The 25,001-nt window shown below is 43.2% G+C and overlaps 1 protein-coding gene across 1 annotated transcript in view; it reads right to left on the minus strand.

Annotated features, from left to right (window-relative positions):
* Positions 1 to 13,871: 13,871 nt before the first annotated feature.
* Positions 13,872 to 25,001, minus strand: part of LOC128325315 (sodium-dependent neutral amino acid transporter B(0)AT1-like) — a 41,658-nt gene continuing 30,528 nt past the window's right edge. Inside the window, exons 9-13 of the mRNA XM_053250968.1 lie at positions 24,484 to 24,640; positions 21,854 to 22,058; positions 20,568 to 20,727; positions 17,921 to 18,083; positions 13,872 to 14,120 (exon numbers count right to left, since the gene is read on the minus strand). Of these exons, the coding sequence (XP_053106943.1) occupies positions 13,908 to 14,120; positions 17,921 to 18,083; positions 20,568 to 20,727; positions 21,854 to 22,058; positions 24,484 to 24,640 (898 nt within the window). The 3' untranslated portion in view covers positions 13,872 to 13,907. The remainder of the gene's footprint in view (positions 14,121 to 17,920; positions 18,084 to 20,567; positions 20,728 to 21,853; positions 22,059 to 24,483; positions 24,641 to 25,001) is intronic.

Below are 25,001 nucleotides of genomic sequence, written 5' to 3' on the forward strand. Positions count from 1 at the left end.
TGGACACACAGAGAGAATGACAAGTGATCTCATAAGCCTACTGGAAAGTAGGCTAAAAATGGTATTCCACCCCAAACATTATATTGCCACATTAAGCTGCTCACCTTAACTTCCAAGTTCCACACCATATAAGCAATAAAGGATTTGTACAGTCTTGTGATTATGCTGGCTTTGCAAATTAGATAGCATGCACCCACACTTTGCCTTGGTCTTGCAACCTGACATAGAGCTGAGGAGATGCCCCTGATGAATTTCTGCCTGATGCATCTATACAGAGCACAGTGCTTTCCTGAAATGCCACTTTAGTAAATGTCCAGCAACAAATTAAACAGGTGCAGCAGCTTCACTTATATTCTCTTAGCAAACCTTTCTCCCTTCTGTATCCAGGCTGATAGCAATGCAAGGGCTTTCTTGGGGCTCAATCTGAATGGAAGAGAGATGAATGATCACTCGGCTGCTAACTCTTCCTAACTTTGTGCCCTGTGTTTCATTGTATTTCTTGCCTCCTAATACATACCCGTCACCGTTGACTAACAAGCAGAAGGTTGCCAGTTTGAATCTCCGCTGGTACTATATCAGGGAGCAGTGATATAGGAAGATGCAGAAAGGCATCATCTCACACAGCGTGGGAAGAGGCAATGGTAAACCCCTCTGTATTCTTCCAAACAAAACCACAGGGCTCTGTGGGCTCCAGGAGTCGAAATCAACTTGACAGCACACTTTACCTTTAATGCACACCCAAGCCACCTAATAGCACAGGGGGGAAATGACTTGACTAGCAAGCCAGAGGTTGCCAGTTCAAATCCCCACTGGTATGTTTCCCAGACTATGGGAAACACCTATATCGGGCAGCAGCAATATAGGAAGATGCCGAAAGACATAATCTCATACTGATTGGGAGATGGTAATGGTAAACCCCCTCCTGTATTCTACCAAAGAGAACCACAGGGCTCTGTGGTCACCAGGAGTTGACACCGACTTGACGGCATACTTTACTAATGCATACCTAAAAGATAGGAAGTGTCCTCTGTTCCCCTCAGCATATACTGACATATGCTCTCCCCACAAATAGCAAAAATTCAGAGTGCTTTTTTGATGGACTTGAAAATGTATGTTAACTATGCCCCCCCCCCCACCACCATTATTTACCTTATCTCTGATTGGGATAGCTGGTTGCTGATGCTACCCTTCTTGTTCAGTGCCCCTTCTGACATTTTACTTTCAGTCAGAGATGTCAACGCAATTTGCTTTGTGATCAAAAAAATTGCCATCCGTTTTTCCAGTGTCACTGAGTTCCATAAATCAGTTAGAAAAATCAGAAGTAATGGTTAGAATGTCTTCCATTTGAACACAAATGGTTTTTTTTAAGATTTGAAAGAAGTTGTTGTTAAAAACTTAATCCAGCGCTCAGCAATTCTTCCAGTCTGATACTGCTTTTGACTGACATGCAACCTGAAGGATTTCCATATGGTGATTTATAGCAGCTTGACTATGGTCACAGTTGTAGGGTGCCCAGGTGATGCAGAGCCCTTCCCGTGGTGGGGTTTTGTTTGTTTGTTTATTTGTTTTTAACTTTAAGATGATGATTAGCCATTCAATGTGTGAAATAACCATCGTGAAAAAGCAGTACTTTTAAACTGTCCTGAAAACAGCAGTGTGGAATATTGCAGGAGCAGGAGTGGCTGTGTGGACAGATAAAGCACAAGCTGCAGAGGTGTGACTACCTGCCCATGAGTTGACTTTGGGAGTGTTGGCTCTGTCTGGCAAACCCCTCAGTTCTGCACCTGGACACACCTCTGCAGTCTTCTTTCTGTGAGTCCTCTTCCGGTGGCTCAGCTAGCTTGCTGGTGTTTGCCCTCACACTCGTCTTTTTTCACTCTTTTATTTTAAAAAAATAAATTTTACGCTGCCTATGCACCTATTTGTGTTTGCTCAACTGTGTAGACCCACTAGCTGTAACATTTGTGAATGGGTTTTTTGAGTGGATTGTGGGTTGATTTAGCTCTGGATTCTTCCCTGTGCATGCGTGCCTTGTTTTCCACAAGATAAAAGATGCACAGTATTTGCACCAATACACCTTTTTGCAGAAGCAGCAGACTCACTTCATTTACACAAAGAGCTGTAATATCTCTCGGTTGTTTTCTTGGGGTGCCCAGGTTTAACTCTGAGTTTTCCCCCAGGCATGCATGCAGGGAGATGAAACCCACCATGTTTCAATACAAAAACCTGGGTTGATGGAACAAAGCGGGAGAAAAGTGGAAAGAGAGACAGTCTGGGTGGACAGCTTGTAATCACTCCTATTAGCTTTTATCACATGTCCGCCTGCAATAAACCTCCCCATCTAGAAAGTCTCCGGGACACTTTAAAGATTAGGCCCTGCAACGGGGTCACGTCAGATCTCAGAAGTGTGCTTTCACACTTCCTGCGTTGTGACATCACAGTCCCTACGCAAGCAGCAGGGTGCCATTCACATTGCTAATGCCTTGTCTCGAATTTAATTGCTGCGATATAGAGCTAGGACGTTGTATATCCAGTGTAAGGAAGTTGCTGTTTTTTCAGGTTGTTAGTTGCTGCAAGACTGCTCCCCCTGCTGTTTATGTTTTCAATGCAACTTGCCTGAACAGAGGCATTTTGCTGCTGTTGGGCAGCTAGTCTGGAAAGTGCCCTGGACGGCTTTCCAGAGCTAAAGGTACCTCGAAAATCTACTGTAGACATTCTGAGGACCACATCTGGATTCTTTGATACTGCAAATCTATTGCATGGTATTAATGGCACATTCACTCAGCAATCCTTTTTGTGGGATGCTGTGGATAACGTCACAATGCAACAGGCAGAAATCTATCAGGCTCATCCATAGCAAGTGACTGGATGATGCATGTTGAATCTGTGGCTGCGCATTTATCATAGTTGGTGGCATTATGGTGAAACGCTGTGCCTTGAAGAAATGCATCAGTCAAAAATTAACCAGGACATCTAGCAAGTGATTGGGGAACGGCACCTGTTGAATTTCTTCTGGGATGCATCCCTCTCTAGCCTGAAGTCTAGCTTAAAGTCCAAGGCAAAGTGTGGCGCATGGTGTCTAATTTGTAAAGCCAACATGACATATGAAACTATACAACAGGGATGTACCTGGTTCGAAGCACGGTCTGAGCAATTTTGGGGAAATTCAGAGGAATTCAGAAAAAGGAGAGCAGGTCCTTACCTGCTTTCCGCCGCCCCATTCAGCTTCCTGCTGGGGTGTTGCACCTCCCAATAAGCCCTCACGTGGCACCAACACACACATGCGTGGGCGCCATTTGGGTAGTCATCATGGTTTTGCTGACCATGCAAATGGCGCCATGTGGGGGGTTACTGGTTACATCATTCACCAGGGCTGCAAGCAGGTATGCTGCAGCCCCGCACCAACACTTTTGGGGAGAGTGCCGGTGGGGGGGAGCGGGGCAGGTAAGGGCACCCTCCCTGCCCCTTAAAGGAGGGTGCACGAACAAGTTTGTGCACATCCCTACACCTCAGCGGAAATGAAATTAGTATGTAACTGTTCTTGATACATTAGTATGTAACTGTTACTATTAGTATGTAACTGTTCTTGATACATCCATACCAAGTTTCTCCTATATTTTAAATTATTTACCCCACTCTTCAGCCAGCAAGGCTCTCAGATTAGCATACCAAAAAAGAAAATCAATAAAAATAGATCATTAAAAAGATAAACAGCGAGAAGATGAGATGATCATCTTGATGATGAAGAGCGGGGCCTAGTTCCAGCTGGAGAAGCAGCAATGCGTGGAAACAGAAATTCCATGCTGTACCTCTCCCATCCCTCTCTTCTTTGACAGTAAATACGTAATTCATTAACTGGTTTTTACTTCAGAACATTGTGTTTGCATAAAATGTGGCAGGACTTTAACCTACAGTGTTTCAGGCTTCCCGTTGTGTATTAGAATTCCGGTCTTCACTTTCTTAAGTACTGACAATCTTTTAATGACTTTATAGGTGAACAATGCTCTTCTCATGCAAGGGTTTGTTTTCATCCCTCTACCAGCAACCACTTGCTTATCAAACAGAACATATACTTTGGTCAAGGCCAAATGGGATTGGCTGATGGTGTCACTGAAAGCCATCTGAACATTAATCTCTTTTTGGCATCTCACTGTTCTGTACAGTACCTGCAGATGAGAGTAAAGGAGATCCCAAATTGCGGAGACTGTCTTGGAAAGCTAGAGGGATTGTTGTGCAAGGGTAAAGAGAGGCGTAGTGAAGCTGGAAGTTATTCTCTTGAAAGCAGTTGCCTGGTTTGACACTCAGCAGTGCCTGCCAATATAACACCTCCTGTTCTTTCCACTGAGCTTAGTGGAGCTTACTTTTTAATCCGTGTACATCAGATTGCAATTGAAAAGTCAATTTAGAACAATTAATGGCCTTAAAAAATGAATTTGAGGTTTCATTCATGCTTCCATTTAACCAATGCACTAAAAAGAATCCCAATTTCATCCCAAGGTTACTTTTGGATATGACTTCATGCTGCTTCCCTGTTTTCAAAGCCAAACATGCAGAAAGGGCCAATACATTCCTGAAAATACAGTCCAAATTCCCCTCAAAGAATGGTTGCTGCACATTTTTTTTCCTGACTTTTTTTAAATTTTATTTTCTAGACAACATCCATCACTATTAGAATTCTGTATTTATTTGTTATTTATTCATTACATTTTTATACCGCCCTATCCAAAGGCTCTGCATATTGTCTTGTGTCTTCTCAAGAGGGAAATTCTAGAAGAACCATGTGCAAAGTATATATGGCTAGGAAGCATTCTCGGATTGGGGTATCAGGGCCCAAAATGTAATGGGTCATTGCTCTCTGCCCTCATGTGTGGGGGGAATAGATAGATAGATAGGTATAGCCCTACTCCTATACATATTTACACAGAAGTAAGTTGCACTGATGTTAGACCTACCTGTGTGTAGGACTGCAATCTAAGTAGTATCACATCGTCAACAGAAATAACATTCACACTGAAAGTAGGATTTAAATAATGTCCCAAAATGATTGTTCTCCTAATTAGGATTATTTGGAAGCAGTAGGAAGGCAGTTATTGGCTGGCAGAGGAGGATTTGGAATGGGCCAAGTCTTTCAGAGGATGTTCAGAATTCTCTGGGAAAGTTAATAAAAGTTAAGCCAATTCTAAATCAAAATGAGAGATGTCAGGGATTAGCCTGGGATGTGTTCTGAGTTATGGGCTCTCACTAGAGTCAATCTAACTTTTTTCAAAATTTTATTCCAGTTCTCATGAGGATTTTTTTTTCACTTTTAGATATTTATTTTGTTATTGGTACTTCAGCCCCACTTACAAAGCGGGGCTCGAAGTATTAAACTTTCTTTATCATGCTTTAAGTATTAAACTGACAAATCATAGAGGGTTTTTTTTACAAGCATTCTTTATACAACTCAAGCAATGTACAGTGAGTACTTTTTAACTTCAGCATTCTGCATGTACTTTCATCTCTCCGTGGACACATGCAGAGAGAACTGCATGTGCACACTGTGGTGATTAATGTAGAATCCAAGGGAAAGAGTTGTGGTATGCAAGGACAAGGCAGTGGAATGGTATGGATCAGGAATATTAATAGTTTAATGAAATAGATAATATGTAGAGAGAGGCAAGTGCAGGCTGCTTTTCAGTGCTCTTGCTGTTGGCTGTTGGCTGTTTGTTATCCCCGCCTCTACTCCAGGACTGGAATACAAGTAACTAAAGCCCCATCCAAAAGCTGGCCTGGATCAAGGAATGGATTAACCCAAAACACCACAATTAACTCTGTGGTTGTTAAAGATCCCAGATGCCATTTCTGTATAGTTATATCTTTCAGGCATGATCCAGCTCTGATTATGGGCAACCCGTTGCGCATAACAACTTGTGACCCCAGATGAGGAAGCTCATCTTCACAGGCATCAAAAGATTCATCTAGCCTTCCTGCTCAGTGGGGCCTCGATGGGCACTGGAATATGCATCAGCTTTCAGTGTCTTGTGAGCTCCCTTCCTAGATTGCAGGCACTGTACTGTATACAATAACCCGTAATAAAAATGCATGAGCCCTTAAAGTGATATCATATCATGATCTCATATTTTATTTCTCATTGGTACCTCCCCCCCCACAACACCCCCCCCCCCAGTGTTTATTGGGGTCTATCTAGTAAAATGCCTTCTGACCACTGGAAGGTTAAACAATAAAAAGATGCTGTTAATTTATCTAATTTTATTTTCCAACTAAAGAACTATATTTGTAAAGCAACTTTTTATTTTAATTAGTGTGATCATTTTTGTAAGCCAAAAACATTTTCCAGTAAATATCTAGGAATACTTTTCAAAAAAGTTAGGGTATGTTTATTTGGGCCAGGGAGCAGAAATGGAAGCCTAACAGTTTCACTCAGCATAAATATTTATAGAAACTATTCAGTGCATTACAAGTAAGTAAATTTTGATGACATACTGTAAAGTTAATATTGGTTAGTTAAAACACATTTGGTCTTCCTGCTCTAATTAAGACTCATTTTCAGAGGTGCACCTAGGTAATTTTGGAGCCCTTCCCCCTGGAAATTAATCTGCCGGGCGATCACACCACCCGGGACAGGCTAAAGGGGATTTGAGGAGCACCAGGGACTATAGAGGCCCTGGACCTTTGCCCTGAAGTCCAGGGGTAAGAGTGCCTCTGCTCATTTTATCTCTTTAGTCACTGACAACATTCTTTTAATAAAAACTAATCTCTTGTACACATTTGGGTTATGAATGAAGTATCTTTTCTGGCTGGTTGTGGAATGTATGACAAATCAACTGAAAAGGCTTTTCAAATAAAGGAACAGCAGTGGCAGGGCCAGTCTGCTAGTGAAGCAGGGGGAGATGGCTGCCTCAGGCGGTGGGTTGGCAGAGACAGCAGATTGTCCCCTCCTACGCCCCCTCCCCCATCTTACCTGGTAGTGCTGTACCAGTCACCACTGCTGCTCTCCTCTTCCTCTTCCACCTGCTCCCTCTGGCATTTTAAAAAGCCAAAGGGGAAGGGAATGGGCAGAAATGTGGAGGAAAAGAGGGTTCAGCACTTTAATTTCCTCCTCCACACTTTCTTCTGTTCCTTTCCTCTCTGGTTTTTGAAAATGCCAAAGGCAGGAGGAGAAGGGTAGTTGTGCCACCAATGCACTGCTAAATAAGATAAGGATAGGGGGAAAGGCCCACAAAGGAGGAAGATGAAAGAGACCCACAGGGTGGAGAAGAACTGAGGAGAAGAGTGACACACTCTGTGAACCACTGCTCTGCTGGGGAAGTAGAGGGAATAGGGGAAAGAGCTGGTGTATTTCTACAACTTAGCAATGCTTAGCATGTTTTATGGTTACTGTACAAGGCAGCTGCAGACACTTCCCAGCTCCTCCCAGATAAGGCAAGATCAGATTCCAGACACCAGTGCTGCCTTTTCCCATGTGTTGTGCAATGGCCACTTCAAGAAGAAATATTGAGATACCCTCAAACATGTGCGCAATAAGATATGGGATCAAGAATGCCCCTAGAAATGTAACAGCTAAGCACAGTTAATTCATATCCTTCATCAGTCCCAAACATTTTATTATTATCATAGTAGAAAAGTAAAGGTTGTGCCATCGAGTCAGTGTCGACTCCTAGTTTACCATTGCCGTCTCCCGCACAGTATGAGATGATGCCTTTCAGCACCTTCCTATATCGCTGCTGGCCAATACAGGAGTTTCCCAAATTCTGCGAAACTCACCAGTGGGGATTCAAGCCAACAGCCTCCTGGTCTCTAAGCAGGTTACTTCCCCGCTGCACTTGACTAGCAAGCCAGAGGTTGCCGGTTCGAATCCCATTGGTATGTTTCCCAGACTATGAGAAACACCTATATCGGGCAGCAGCAATATAGGAAGATGCTGAAAGGCATAATCTCATACTGCATGGAGGGAGGGATTTGGTAGAATCCCTCCTGGATTCTACCAAAGACAACCACAGGGCTCTGTGGTCACCAGGAGTCAACACCGACTCAACGGCACATTTTACCTTTATTATCATAGTAGCAGCATCTAATACCGTAAAATGGATAGGCCCATTGTAAGTACTGTAAACACATAAAGGACCAAGAAATCTAACATTTACACCTTCCTTTAGGGCTGTCATGATATTTATGCAGATTTCAAACCAACTTTCATAGATTTGCAGCTCATTTCCACCACTGGTCGTTTGCTAGAAAATTATACTCTATTGGGGGGAACTGTGGAATCATAGATCTTACTAGTTAGGGTTTCCCCCTCACTTTGGTGATGCTTGGGTATCAGAAAGTTCATGTGGTGGAAGGAGGAGGAGGAGGAGGAAATAATAGAATTAATTATTAATATATTGACTGTTGGGTGAATTGAAATAGGTTCTAACTGGAATAATCAATTACCCTGACCATGAAAGCTACTGTTAAAAATCTGGAAAGTGGTCAAGATGACACAGTATGCTTGCCTTTCAATAACAAGAACAGTTGAGAAAATATGTTGAGTCTCATTTAAAATAGGAACATGTATGCATTAGCAGTGGTGCCATTAAGGCTGGACTTTCAGGTGCAAATCAATAGCCCCCCATAGCCCTCTGCCCCATCCCTCGTATTAGGAGCCCCGGGCTTGTCTCTGGAGGAGCATAGAGATCTGTGTTCTCTTTCATTGTTTTCATCAATGCGCAGAATGAGTTTTGTTCTAGGTGGCAGTATCAAGGCAGTGTATGCGCACATGCATTCAGAGTAGGATCTTCCTGATTCATTCTGAGTGGGATCTAAAACTAACTGAGCAGAGGTCAAAAAACTTGTCTGCCCATCCGCACATGTGCACGCCTTAGAAGGAACACTCTGCCTGAAAAAGTCCTCACCCTGAGCCACAGAGCCAGCTGCTTCTTTCTCCTACCCCCACCCTCTCTTCTTGCTGGAGAATCTGTTCAGGCTGACCGGCAGCAGCCAGCAGTTAGCCTGGAGGATTTACACACAGGGCTTCTATCCCGAATCTCCTTCGGGAGAGAGTGTGTGCCTTCACACACCAGCCAAACTTAACCTGAAGTCCCTTCAGGATCCTTGGACCCACTCCACACACAAACCGGAGTTTGTGATGCAACTTCTAGCTTATCTTGAGGTATTTCCAGGTTTTAAAAATGCTGGTTTTAAGCTACTTTTTCTGAAAACGCTGGAGCAAATAGGGAGAGGCACTGATATAGAATCATTAGCATGATAAGAGGGATACTCTCTTTACAAATGCAGATGTAGCTCTTTAGTAATCTCCCCCCCCCCACCAGCCGGATTGGCTAGAAGGAAAACATAGAGCCATGCCATGTGAACTTGCATCAAAAGCAAATCTAAGAGCAGAGGGGAGGGCTGCTTCCCTCAATGCTGCGAGTGTAATTCAAAATGGCTTCACTCGACATTTACCCCGCAGCATGAAGCCATGCACGAATAACTCCCTGGTGAGCTGCAGGTCAGAGCCTGTGTCAGGTGCTCATCCTGCAGCTAGTCTTCTAAACTACTCCTAAGCTCCCTTTTGGTGCCTCAACAGGCTAGGCTCATGAAAGGCTGCTGCAGAACTGTCTTATATGTGTGGCTGCAACCTTCAACATACAGGTTAGGGCATGTATCCAGGGCAGGGTGCTCATCATTGAACGTGATGGAAGAACCACACTAAGCCACAACCTTGCGTTTAGCTAACCAGACAACCCCCTCTTCACTCTCATTCATTGTCTTCATTAATTTCTTATTTAGCTCTTATTTATTTTTCTACATAAACAGCTTTGAAAGCCATTATTGAGGGGGCGGTGCAACAAAGGAGCCCCCCCCCCCATAAGGCCGTTAGGGCCAGAGTTTCAAATTACCTAGCTATACCACTGTGCATTACTGAAATTAATCTGTAAGTGCTTGAACTGAAACCACTAGGCTTGTTCAGGTCTATAATTTGGATTGTGACTATGCTTTTATATTTTTCTCTAATCTGCACTGTTATTTGCTTTGTTTTATTGTTTTACAAAACTAAAAATAAATTGTAAAGATTTTGTAATGCCATAGTCACATCGTGACAAAGATGCTGATGTCCAGTACATCAACACCAAATTGGTTGCAAACAAAATTTGAAAACACGACAAGGGGGGTTGTCTTGTCAAGATGAAGTCTACAATATTTCCTCACTGTGAAAACTAGTAATCTCTTCTCCAGATATCTTACAGTTGTGTCATACACTACTTCACAATCTGGGAAAGATTAAAGCAGTAGTTCTCCTCTGCTAATCATTTCCCTCTTCCTGTTTTATTGTTCCTAAAGGGTATCTATCTGCAGAACAAAATGGCCTCGTCCATTTTAATTTTCCAGCTCTGCTTTCTAAAACCTAAGCTAATTGGCCTTGAGTCTATCACCTGAGGACAATCAGCTTTGGAAGATACAGTGATCATTGCTCACACTATCTGTTAAGATCTCATGGAGCTTTCCCAGACAACAGGCTTTACTGAGGGTTTACTGAGAGGCTTTACTGCGAGTTCAAAGTTGCTCCAAAAAACCAAAACAAAAAGTGGATTTCTTTTACCCCGGATATAAATTGGACTACACTCTAACGCACAATGAAAACCCCAGATCATGTGTGAAGTGCTCCCCAATAGCTTGCAGCGACTCAGGGGTAAATTTGGCCAATATGTGAATACACACCCTCCATTCCAGAGGAGATGCAAACTACAAGCCGGGTGTGAAAAACTGCATGGAGGCCCAGTTCAGAGATCATGAAGAGCAAGGATTAAATCATGGTTTCATGCTGCTAGCCTCAGATGTGCTCACCACCCTCTCCCTTTCCCATGCAACGGGAGAAATTATTCTACTTACAGTCATGGTTACAAGAAGCCAGGATCTGTAGTATCATCCAAGCCAGGCAATCCTGGCTTATTCTAGCCAGTGTTGTCAGATAAACTAGAATCTGAAGCTGGCTTTAGAACCTGGTTTATTTGCAAACTTTGGCTGAAATGAGCTGTGATCATTTGGCTTGGACATCAAAATACAGTATATCTTTCTTGCACCACACCACATTCAGTCACTGGTCAGTCACTGACAGCTCAGACCCCATCAATTTATATGTGAAGTTGGAGTTTTTTGGCCCAATATGCATCACTTTACACAGGGGTGTAGCTAGGGGAGTGGAGTCTGTGTTCATCCCTCTCCCCGGAGGCCCCTTGGAGTAAGGAAGATAATGAAGAAAATGGGGAGGGGTGGAGCTGGGGGGCCCTCAGGAGCTTGGGAGCCTGGGTTCTTTGAACCCATCCGCGCAATTATAGCTATGCCCCTGACTTTACACTTGCTTACACTGAACAGCATTTGCCATTTTTTTGCCCATTCACCCAGTTGGGAGAGATCCTTTTGGAATACCCTAAATAGTTGAATGTTATCTGCAAATTTGGCCACTCTACTGCTTACCCCTGGGGGAACCCGACTTCTTACTTCCCTCCATTGTGAAATCTGTCAGTTTATTCCTACCCTCCTCTGTTTCCTGTCCTTCAACCAGTTACAAATCCACACATGAACGTGACCTCTTATCCCATGATTGTTACGTTCATTCAAGAGCCTTTGGTGGGGAACTTTGTCAAAAGCTTTTTGAAAGTCCAAATAGGCTGTTCTTATGCACAGGCAAAACCAGGCTGACAAAGCCAAGCCTGATCCTGCCTGCGCATGAGAACCATAGGGATTGGGCCTGATCCCAGCGGCGCCTCAATGGCAAACCCACCAAGCCAGCCACTTTCCTAAATGAGGTTAAGAGAGCAAGAGTTCTTTTAACCCCATTTTTGTAATCGCCTGCAGCCAGGGCTAACAGACTTCAGGGCTCCTGGCTGGCTTTGGGGAGGGGGGGTCCCCATAACGCACCACACACTTGCGTGGTGCATTATGGGGGATCCAGTGCACTCCAACCTCTGCACTGGCTGAGGAGGCAGCTGCACATCTGGGTGCACAATCTCCACGCCCAGACTCTCAACAAGGATAAACTGACGGGAGGTAAGCTTTTAAAGCTTCCTCCCAGCTGACTCTGCAGCCCTTTCTCATCAATCATGAGAAAGGGCTTTATGTCAACCAGATCAGCATTATCAACATGCCTGTTGAAACTCTCAAAGAACTCCAAAAGTTTATTGAGGCAAGACTTGCCCTTGCAGAAGCCATGCTGGTTCTCCTTCAGCAAGGCCTGTTCTTCTATATGTTCAACAGTTTTGTCCTTAAGTATGCTTCCCATCAATTTACCTGGCACAGAAGTTAAGCTTACTGGCCTGTAGTTTCCCAGATGCCCCCTGGAGTTACAAATTCCCCTGGAAATCGGAGTTACATTAGCTACTTTCCAGTCCTCTAGTACAGAGCCCGATTGTAAAGACAAGTTGTAGGGACAAAATGCCATCCCATTATTTTCACTATGTCTTCCCCTTGTCAGTCCCATGACCTGATATCCACTGAAACTCCTCTAAGATATTTGGGATTTGCAGATGTAAATGAAAGGCACATCACTGTTCTTAACTAGCACCCACTATATTTTTATCTGATTAAAAAGAATTTGGATCAAATCTGACAGAAATAGGGTTAGGGACAACTACATTTATCAACAGAACTAAAATACCTGCTCCAAAAATAAATCCTGCCATATTATTACAACGTCCATAAATAAAAGTATTCAGTGTTCAGGCTTCTTTCTTCTACCATATATTCCTTTCCTTACTCCAAGAAAAGCTGTGAATCCTACACAGTTTTCCTCACTGTTTGTCAACTGAGAAGTAATATTTGGTATTTTGAGTCCACAATTTTGGGGGAAATCCTTGTCTCCCATTTTCCCCATTCTGGGAATGAAGATGATGCTTTCAAGTGTCCAGATGAGAAGGATTAATCACAGCAATGATGGTGCCAGCATTTTGCATTGAGGAAATGTCCATCTTTCCATTCTCTTATATAAAGCATTGATGAGAAAATGGTTTGTTGTTCAGCTGTGGTTGCCAATATGATCACAAACATGCATGGTGGCCACAGGTATCCCCTTGGTGGTGGTAACCATGGTTTAGAGTTAAACATGCATCAGCATTAACCATGGCTAAATCTTACAAGGTTCCTTAATAACTATGGTTTGCAAACCTACTTCAAATTGTGATTTAGAAGGGAATCATCATGGTTAGCATTTTAAACAGGTTATTAAACCATAGTTAACACTGATAAGGAAAAGCAGTGGGAAGCATGCGTCTTCAAGGCTAGTTCCCAATTTACAAAGCCACCACTACATCTGAACTTGCCTACTGAGTGTGCTTCTCCACCTATACTTTATTCAGCCAGAGTTGTTCCTTGACCTGCTGCAGTGCATTAGTTGGCGATTGCTTTTATAGATCAACTGCAACAAGCAGAGTTGTTTGTTTGCATTTTGGAGGCAAAGAATAAGTTATTGAAATCTCCACAAGATTAAAAAAGACTAAAAACAGCATATATCCCCTGCTCAAAATATTTGTTTTAATAATACATTAGCTGTATCTGCACGCTAGTACTTTATTGCTCAGTATCATAAATCTCTCTATACACACAATTTTCGATCTCTTGATTTGCTGATACTGTGGATCTCCAAGCCTGATAAGGTGCCCTTGTGTTAGCCCTTGGGACTGGGAAGAGCTGCAAAGTTCCCAAATTTTGAGGGGCAGCAAATTTGGGGTTGGGTGAGCATGGGAAAGTTAAATCTTTTTAAATAATACATTTTAAAGCTGCAGCGGTGAGGTGGGGATGGTGGCAGAGACAGCAGCGAGGGCTCCTCCCACAGGCCACCTGCCTCCCAAATGCGGTCTGATCTCAGGACAGGGAGACATCAATGTTTTGCTGTATCTCACTGACAACAGTCTTTTTCTACCATGTCTTAGTTACACCTTATTCTTCAGTTCTCCGTTTACTGACGTTTCTGATATGGCATTGACCAGATCTTGCCGCCCAGGATCTCGCCTATTAATTGCACTTCGGATGCCTTTGTAAATGGCATACAGGGGTATAACCAAGCTAGGTACTCCTGCAAGGATTACGATGATGGCATAAACCCAGCCTGGATATGTTTTTGCCTCCGATTTGGGGAAATCCTCCTGTGAAAAGGAAGAGACATATTTCAAGTATGTGGACAGGGAAGTACAAAGAAGATAGAAACCTACAAACATCAAATCTACTATATACCAATAGAGGAGTTGAGCAAGCAGGCCACTGGGATGCGAACATAACTTGTATGGAACAGAAAACCAGATCCATGTAATCTTGATTCAAAACAAACAGGGTGAAAAACATAGCCAAAGAGCCGGGTCTCATGATCAGTGAGACCCGCTTTTGCCGATACTGCAGGGAGAGCAGGCTAAGCGCAGACGATTGCTGCAGGAGCCCTGGGCAGCCGTATCGGCCACCCACACGATTGCCGGCTCCACGACGGAGCTGGTGGGGGCTGGGGAGAGTGGGGACTAATCGGCCACCACAAGCTCCAGTATGCCCTGTGTGAGTGCGCCGGGCATGCTGGCGAGACCCCCGGAGCTGGGAGGCGGCTTTTCACCTCCCCTCCGGGGGTTTCCTCGTGAGTAGATCAGAAAGCCTGGGTTTGCGGGTTTACACACAATCAGAAAGCCTGGGTTTGTGGAGCGCTCGCACCGCAAACTCCGGCTTTAGGGAGGGATACTTGAGCAGGTTACCCGCTCGTAAACCACCGGGCTCACCTGCAAGCCCGGTGATTTACTCAATCAACAAAAATTGGGCTAGGCTCTCCTAGCCCAATTTTTGTTGATCGTGAGAATAGCCCCAAAGTGTAACTAGGGTGAGGCTACAAGGCACCACATTTATATACAGCCTGGAGAGGCATGCAAAATGGTCACTAGGAGTCAATTATTCAAATAACCAAAAGTATCTAATGTTTTCTTTTCAGCTGAGAAGAATAAGATGTTTTCAGATTCAGGCTGCTCACAGGCATAGTGAAGGCAGACCATTGCAGCTTGTCACTGACTCAGTGCCTGCCTCTGAATCAGGGTCGTAGCAACATTGGCAGCAGCCTGTGTTCTGAAAGTGGCGGCCACCACGGTCATGCCACCAGTCTCCTTCGCCGCACCTGCTGCCCTGGCCTCACAGCTGCCTCTCTCATCAGTGTTGCTGCCACCTCCTCCTATCCCCATTGCTGTTGTTGCCACTGCTGCATCACCAACAGCAGCTCCTAATGCTCCAGGAGTGGGGGTTCATAAGCTTTCCCAGTAGGGGTGTGCATTTTGGAATTTTCTCATTTTGATTTTTATCCGAATTGAAACACCCTCATTTTGTTTTGTACCCGAATTTTCTGAATCCGAATAACCCGTTTCATTTTGTAGCTGAATTTTCAGAATCTGAATCTGAATCGATTTGGATTTTTTAAAAAGGTCCCAGGGCAAAAAGAGTGGGTGGTGGTGGTAGTGTCCAATGGGTGGAAGCTACCACCCAAATTTCAAAGGACTTGGGCAAAGGGCTGATTTTTTGGTGAATTTTTAAAGTTTACATTTCTTTAAGAATTTTGCCATTGGGAATAATGGGGATTCCAGAAAATATATTGCTTCACATCGAGGGGAAAGGGGTGGCCCAGAGTGGAATGTGGTGGGTGGTAGTGCCCAATGGGGGCAAGGAAGCTACCAGAATTATTTCACATGAGTTGGACAAAGGGCTGATTTTTTTTGTGATTTGTTGAAGTTTACGTGTCTTTAAGATTTCTCCCATAGGGAATAATGGAGGTTTCAGCAGCCCCATAATTCCACTTGGGGGGGCACTGGGGTTGCCCAGAGCGAGTGGTTGTGTAGTGCACATAGGGTGCCAACCACCCCCATACCCACAAGCCCGTGGGGTACTGGGTTTTGTTGTTTCTAAGGTGTTCAGTGTAGATTCTCTGGTAGCATATGAGATTTTCAGTGAAAAACAATAATCCACTCTCATATGCTACCAGACAATCTACACTCAGAATACCACAGAAACAACAGAACACAGCACCCCATGGATTATCAACCCATGAGGGTGGTTGGCACCCTATGTGCACTACACCACCACTCTTGCTGGGCCACCCTGGTACCCCCCAAGTGGAGTTATGGGGCTGCTGAAACCTCCATTATTCCCTATGAGGAAAAATCTTTAAGACATGTAAATTTTAACAAATCACAAATAATCAGCCCTTTGCCCAATTCCTTTGGAATCTGGGTGGTGGCAGACTGGCAGGCACCCACTGGGGAACTACTACCCAACCCGCTCTTCTGTTCCTGAATCCATTCCCAGGCTGACATGCCATAGCCATCGAAGGCTGAGCTCAGGCTGTCAACAAGGCAGGCATCAGCAATGGCATGGCATCATGGCAACTTGAGGAATATAATGCTGCAAAATAGTTCTCTCTCTCTCTCTCTCTCTCTCTCTCTCTCTCTCTCTCTCTCTCTCTCGGCAGAAAGGCAAAATAGTGACTACTAACTTGCTGAATAAATTAAAAACCCCTCCTTGAACTCCCCCCCCTTGCCTCTTCTTCGACCCTTCCCCTAGCCAATGTGGGGTCAGTAAAGAGTGGCAAGAAGCAAAAGAGCCAATGGGGAACAAGGAGGGAATTGTCAGCAGGTCAGCCCATGATTTAGGTCACCGATCAGAAGGCTGGAAGGGTGGGAAATTCAAAGAGATGTCAAACACAAAATGGAGAATGACTCAGAGATCACTACAAAATGGAGGTCCGAAACAACAAAACGTTTTGTAGCTGAAACAGGGACATTTTGTTTTGTATACAAAACTTTTGGATCTGGAAAATGGGTGTTTTGTTTTGACTACAAAACACCCAAAATGGGCTGTTTTGGGTACAAAATGTTTTGTATCTGATACATTTCGCACATCCCTATTTCCCAGCTGCACACTATGAAAATGTCATGGCCCAGTGCACTGGGCACTGATATTTTTATAGTGCCAGTGGTTGGGGAAAGCTTAAGAACTGCAGCAGTGGCTCCTAAGGTTTCCCTGACCACTGTGTACTACAAAAATGTCATAGCCAGGCAGCAGGTGCCAGACCATTATGTCTCTGAATGTCCAGGGGCTGGGGAAAGCTTAGAAGTCACCACTGTGGCTCATAAAGCTTGATGAGCCATCATGGAGGTGGTGAGTGGGGGGTGGGACCAGAGAGCTGGAGATGGGGCAAGGCAGTTCAGAAGGTGGCCCCTGGCAATGAGTGGCTTGTGTTCCTTGAACATATCCAGCCAATTATAGCTCTGCCCCTGCTCTGAACATAGCAAAGGAAATTCAGCCACCGAATACAACTGGCAGCAGAGGCCAAAGTCAGAAACATGTTACTCTACTGATGATTGGACAACAGCAGGCTTTTTACACAACATGTTCTGAGATGAATCACTGTAGAATAGCAGAAGCAGTCTATCAATACAGTAAGGACTTGGCATTTCACCAACATTTTTAAAGGCCCATGACCATTCTAACCCAGACCAATTATACTTTACAGTGAGCCAGCTAGTTACTTCTAACTTCTGAATTTGCTATTACATAGACTCGCTCGGATGTATTTAATGTTATTTCTGTGGTGACAATTCCTGGGTCAGGGACAGGGAACCTTTTCTAGGTATAGAAATACCTAGTTAATGGTACTGAACAGCAACACATTCAAAGGGAATAGAGTTTCTTAGAAGGTAGATATACCTTAACAAAGTCATAAGCATCAGCACTTACTTTAAATTAGTAGCTACATTAGAACAGCTAATTAATTTCCCTGGGGATAAATAATTCATTTTGCTTATCTACCCTAACATGAGCTTCAGCAAACAGTCCCCAAAAATGGATTGCAGTGGCAGGTTGGGCAAGAAAGGGCATAAGCTTATGAAACAATTAGGGGTGTTTTTCTTTGAACGTATGTACTACTTACATAACTGAGGTCCCAGGTGATGTATTCTAATTTTTCTCTCACTTTCACCACAAAGTAAAACAAGAAGATAACTAACATGATGAGGGGACTGATAACTCTCCATGTAGCCTGCCAGAAAATATTGGGTTTATGCCCAATCATGAACTCAATGTCATTGTTAAACCTGGTAATAAAGAGAAAGTCAGTTTAGGGAAACAATTCTGCTACAGACGGATTGAGGGTTGATTCACATATGTATATTCATTGCTTGATAACTGGCATTTGTGAACACAACACATAGAACTTCCTTGAGTGTTCTCATTAAGGCTATTCACACGAGCATGCAAAATCGATCCCGGTGGCAACACAGCGGCAAACCCGCCTATGAAGCCTCCTTGCTCTATAAAGTTAAGGGGGTGAGCAGTCCCTTAACCACATTTTTTAAAATCATGTGTCCACCATGGCTGCTTGCAGCCGCAGCGGGCACACTCAGGGGAGAAGCGGGGTCCCAATAATGCACAGTGCACTCATGTGGTGCGTTACTTGGGCTCCGGGGAGGCGGGGCACCACACAGCAGCACTTCCCTGCACCCGACCCCGGAGCTGCCGTGCGAGCCACAGGAGAGCCACTGTTCATCTGGGCAGGCAATCTGCCCACCCAGGGACCAAAGGAAGATTGTCTGTGGAGAAGGGAAGTAAAACTCTCCTTCCCTGCAGAGAGCCCGCTACCTCTTCTCACTGATCATGAGAAGAGCTTCATTGTCTCAGATACAATGCTTTTCATGGAATCTGTTCAAACATTTGGATGTTAGATATCAAATGAAGAGAAAACCAAGTGATGTGTATGTTGGAAGTGAAGGACTCTGCGCTGCCTCATGCCTCAGTTACAGAGGGGGACAGACTAGTGAGTCTGAGGGCTAGAGGGGTCAAGACATTGGTCATTCCTCCTCTCGACTGCTCTGACACTATCCCTTTGTTATATAGATTGCTACTCTCAGGGACTTCCTGCCTGCCTGCCTGCCTCCCTCCCTTCCCTCTATCACACATGTGCTCACCTCTCTCTCTGCACCATGTGTGCAGAGATGCAGACAGCATCTCTCTCCATCCAGCTAGCTAGCTAGATTAGAGATTCTATCTCTCAACTTTCCTATCTAGAATGGAATTCTCCAATAAAGACTCCTCATATTGATTTGAAACTATGAACTGGCTCCAAGTTTCTTTTTGATCTCAGCAAACACGCATGCCTGGGCAGACTCCGCTGTGTTTTGCCTCTGTGCACTCTGCTGCAATAGAAGGGTATCTCTTACCAGAGAGAATTCCCAACAGAATTCCCATGTGTGAACCAGCCCTGGTTAAGGATCCTTCTCATGGCATGAGCTCAAGACAAAGGAGCACTTCCCCAAGATTTCTCTGATGTCTGTAAGTAGTGCAGACTTGTTGAGATTATACATAGTTGATGTTGATGGGTTCCAAGATCAATTTTAAAGAAATGGATGCATTTATTTCCATTAAGACAATACATTGACTAATGTGTTTAAATATGGATGTATGGTGGAAGGCTATTCCCATGCCCTGAAATGTTTATGTGAGAACTATCTTACTGTCGCAAGTACAAACAGCAAAATTCACACATGAGATTGAACGCTCATACAATCTGTGCACAATGTACACATGATTGTTGATCTGTATGTGTACTCATGTGTATTCACATTATATTCAGTATCCACACAGCAGTACATACAATCTGTGCTCTCCATTTCTGAGGGATCATCTGCATTTTGACTTTTAAAATGAATAAATGCTTAGTCATTCTCACAAAAACATATACAATTGTACAAACATTTGTACATGTATATAACAAGGTGTGACTAACTCTTGTGTCATAATAATAAGCCCCATTAAAATGTGTTTATCAGAACCCTTCAAAGCAGTAGTTCCACAAACATTTGTAGTATTTTTTGTGAAAAAAGGCTATTGGAATGAATGACACCTAGTACTTATATAGGACTGTTTCGGTGTTCAATGCATTTTTAATATTTACTTTAATCCTTAAAACACACCTTTATGGTGGGTGGGTAATATTTTCCTTATACTGCAGATGGGAAGGGAGAGAAGAAGTGATTTGCCTAAAACCACCTAGTGAGTTCCTGGCTAAACTGAGATTTGAACCAGAGAATTAAACCATGGTTTGCATTCTCCTGTCATCAGCTATTAGTTGCATCACCCCAGGATTCAATATGAATAAGCTCCAGAACCTTGTTTACAGTGCCAGGCCTCAGTGCTTGAAGCAGCAAGAAATTGAGTGCAAGAAAGAGAGTTCATCTGAGAATGAGCCTTCCCTCAATACTACGTAGCCACAGGCTGCTTCCGTTTTCATCAGGAACTCAAGCTAGAGTGCATACTCAGGATCACTGAATGCAGATTAATTATGTCTGAACTGTAAAGAGATCAAGAGTTTGCATGCTGTTGACACTGCAGTCAAGATTCTTAAATTGTGTTGTGAATTTAAGACACTTCAGCTGACCAAGGTGATTCTAGTAAAAAGTAAGGTAGACCAAGCAAGACTGAAGTCAGCTCACCCCTAACATAAGGTATGTGCCAATCAGTCATTAAATAAGACAAGAATACAGAAGCCTTCTGCCTGTGGACAGTTTACATTTACTTCTTACCTGTCTATTCCATATATGTAGACAACTGAAAACATCTCACAGAAAGCAATTATGAGCAAAGGAATGGATCCAGCAAAATTATCAAACAGAGCCAGCCAGTAGTTGCCAGATCTCAGCACAAAAATAATGGCAATCAAATAGGATCCCACACAAATCAGACCTATAAACATAAATTGTGAAAGAACAACTAAAAACTCAAGGCACTACAATGAACATAAAATTAGCTAGAGATAAACAGTTATCTACAGTATATAGAACTCCGAATTTCTACCAAGAGGATACAAGCTCAAGAAAGGGCTTCTGCAATCCACAGCATAATGAGTCATTTCTGTGCCCAAATGTCATTGCAATTCAGTACCACTACCACCAAGAAATAACACAATGGCAAAATAAGCATGACACTAGATTTTTAGAACAACTGCTAACAGAAACTCAATGGTTTCACTATTCAAACACACTGGCCCAACTCAGAAGAGCTGCTGAGCTTAAAAAAACCCAACACATTGGCTGCTGTCCAAAGTTGCATGTTTCCAATATTCTCCTCCCCTGTCATGGGCATCTGGGGGCTGGGAAAGAGGGGGCACTTCTCTCCCCCCTCCCCATGCATTGAGTCAGTCCCATTGAATTTAATGGGGCCTTCTCCCAGGTACCATCTTAAGTGGAGCAGTGGGGAAATGCTTGCCTAACAAGCAGAAGGTTGCTGGTTCAAGTCCCCGCTGGTACTATATCGGGCAGCAGCAATATAGGAAGATGCTGAAAGGCATCATCTCATACTGCATGGGAGGAGGCAATGGTAAACCCCTCCTGTATTCTACCAAATAAAACCACAGGGCTCTGTGGGCACCAGGAGTCGAAATCGACTTGACGGCACACTTTACTTTACTCCCAGGTAAGCAAGTATAGGATTGTAGCCTTTGTCCCCACCCCCCAGAAAAAGTCCTGCAGACACTCATGTCCCCTGTTCGCTATATGTACTAGCTAGATGTACTTTACTGTGCTCATCTGCAAGCACAGGGCCAATGAGGAGGTTCAGTGATTCCTCTTGACTTTATATACTTCCTCACCAAGCTTCTGAGCAGGTTTTAGTTTTTCACCTACCAGCTTGAAAACATGTTTCATTAATCCATACTGAAAAGATAATACTATATGCTTTATCATTCTTTTAATAATTGTCAGTACATTAAATGACCTTTGTTGATCATTTTGCAATCCCACTCCTGCTGAACTCAGGACAGATATAATTCAGGACCCTATTATTCTAGCATTTCCAACCCATACCAACTAACCTGTAACAAGTTCCTTAGGCCATTTGGGGGGTATGATTCTGAGATCTTGAAGAGGTACAAGGACACCTTCCATATTTCCAAACATAGATGATAAACCTAAGCAGAACAGCATGATAAAGAAGAGGATGGACCACAGTGGCGAGACAGGCATTTTGGTGATGGCCTCAGTGAAGACAATAAATGCTAAGCCAGTTCCTTCAACACCCTGTAGAAAATACCAGTTGGTATATTAAGACATACAAAGTATTTAAAACTACGGCTCTGATCCTTTTAAAATGCACTTCCCTCTTATATTTGTTAGGCATTCCAATTAGACTTCTTAAGCCTATGTGGCCATATCACTTAACATCCAACTGCTAGAAACCTGGTTCGTTATTATTTAAATCTTTGTAAATGACTTCCTATTGAAATACTGAAGGCAATGTACAATACAAAAAGGAGAACAATAATAAAAGCAATACTTCAGGATTTTGTCAGGCAATAAAACCATACACAAAACCAAAATACAGTAAGGAAATAGGTTTTTTTCACCATTTCTCATCATACTAGAACTCAGGTTCACACAATGAAGTCTAGACATGCCGAATAAAGATTCCCCATATGATAAAAACCATAAGATCTAAGATCCTAAAGAACTTGAGAGAATAACTTTTAACCCAGAACAGGAAACTATACAACAGGAAGCAAGCTTGAAGCCTCCCCTGGAAGGGTATTCCTAAGAGAAGCTCATATCTATTTTGTGTTCATAAACATGCAATCTTCTGTTGTAGTAAAAACTGGAGCAGTTATACATTTATTTATGTATCTATCTATCTATCATATTTATATACCACCTGATTTAGATAGATAGATAGATAGATAGATAGATAGATAGATAGATAGATAGATAGATAGATAGATAATAGCAGCACATCCCTTTAACTCGGACAGATTACACATCCCTTTTAACATGGAGGAGAGTGTGCTGCGCATGTGCACATGCACGGTGGCCATGTACATGCTCGCATTGCGCAGGCACAGCTGGGGGAAATCGCTGCTGGCACACAATGATAGCTGGAGGGGTGCCGTGATTAAGGAAGTAGTGACCAGCGGTGGAGAAGCAGGTATGGACCTGCTCTCCTCCATGTTAAATGGGATGTGTAATCCCTCCATGTTAAAGGGATTTGCTGCACTTCAGTGTCCGAATCCACCCTTCTTGAGGACTAAGGGCTTTATATAACATTTCCAAAAGGTGCCCGTTTGGTGATTTTGTAAATTTTAGGAGGAAGTTCAATAAATTATTTATTTATTTATCATATTTATATACTGCCTGATATATGTATATCTAGGCAATGTACAAAGTTTAAAACACAAGTACAAAACACAATAAAAACAATTTTAAAAATTTCACAGAATAAAAAGTTAAAACAATGTTACGTAATAAAAACAAACAGTTTAAAGACACAGGTGTGTCTTGAGGGTCCTCCTAAAAGCAAACAGAGATGGAGATGCTCTTATTTTGGCAGGGAGTGCATTCCAAAGCCCTAGGGCAGCCACAGAGAAGGCCCAGCCCTGAGTCGCCACCAAACAATCTGGCAGCAACCATAACTGGACCTCCCCAGATGATCTTAATAGGTGGCAAGGTTCATAACAAAGAAGGTGCTCTCTTAAGTCCCCTGGACCCAAGCCGTTGAGGGTTTTGTAGGTAATAACCAGCACTTTGTATTTTGCTTGGAAACATATCGGCAGCCACTGCCGTTCTTTTAAAAGTGGTGTTATGTGGTCCCTTTGGGTTGTCCCAGAGACCAGTCTGGCTGCCACATTCTGTACCAGTTGTGGTTTCCAGACGACATACAAAGGCAGCCCAACATAGAGTGCATTACAGTAGTCAAGCCTGGAAGTTACCAGCATATGCACCACTGTTTTTAAGGTCATATATGTCCAGAAATGGGCATACTGATGTATCAGCTAAAGCTGATAAAAAGTGCTCCTGGCCACTGCCTCCACCTGAGAGAGTTTTGGATACAGAAGCACTTCCAAGCCATGTACCTGATCGTTCAGCAGGAGTGTAACCCCATCGAGAACAGGAAGATCTAAACCATCTCCCGGGTCTTGACCCCTCACACTCAGTACGAATCATGCTTGTAAACTCAGAATGGGCATAAACCAGGAAGTTAATTGAAGGTCAATGTAATGTTTTAGGTATGTTAAGGCGTTTAGTTAAGGTGGGTGGAGTTAAGGAAGGCTGTAGTGTTCAAGGGCTGAGCAGAGGGCATGCACAATGCTGCAACTCATTTTCATTACCATTTCACCAGCCCTGAAAGCATCAAGAAGCAAAAGCAATTTCATGGAAGAACCCAAACTCCACAAATTGAAACACCAACAGAAACGCTTGTAAGAAAATTTCTTGGGTGAGAGGGAGAGAGAGAAAAAACAAACAAACAAACAAACATTTCATTCAGGGTAAAAAATATCTGAAGTAAACTGTAAAAGGATAATCCGTATATTATGTAGAAAATTCCAAGCTTCTTCCATGTGTTATTTCCTTTTTAACCTGTGAGTTAGTGATATAAAGTCCTTTTATTATAATATTGCTATTGTTCCACCATAGCATATATGGATGTATCATTCCTTCCATATTATCACCTTACCTCAGTTAAAAATGTGTTCAGGTCACAGGCCTGAAAATTAAGGGTTGCAAATTTTGCTGGATCTGTCAGGTTACACCAAGCTTGCATATGTTCAAAGTTTTCAAGGGTTAGGTTATCTTCAGGCAAATCAAATGCATTTGTCAGAGTGAGGAAATTTCTGCAAAAGGGAAAGGGACACAGTCGAAGACTCTGTTGTTTTATCATTATGACAGCAAAACAGTCGACTCTGTGTTATCTCTTTTATGAAAGTTAATTGAGCCTAGGACTAGGATATTCATCTTTCCAGATCCAAAAAGGACAACGTGCGCATTGAAAATGTTCTAGGGGGTTGTATGCTTACCGCTGGACATGAGGTTCTCACTGCTTCCACGCATGAAAAGGGATATTTATCATATGGCCACTTTGCAGTACATCTTTTTCATGTAGAGAATAGTTTTCACAGAATAATACTCCACATATTTCCAAGTCCAATCTTCCAAGAGTGTGCTGATAGCCACCTCTACTACTACTAGAAAATT

This window comes from Hemicordylus capensis, chromosome 4 (genome assembly GCF_027244095.1).
Source record: "Hemicordylus capensis ecotype Gifberg chromosome 4, rHemCap1.1.pri, whole genome shotgun sequence".
Classification (NCBI taxonomy): Eukaryota; Metazoa; Chordata; class Lepidosauria; order Squamata; family Cordylidae; genus Hemicordylus; species Hemicordylus capensis.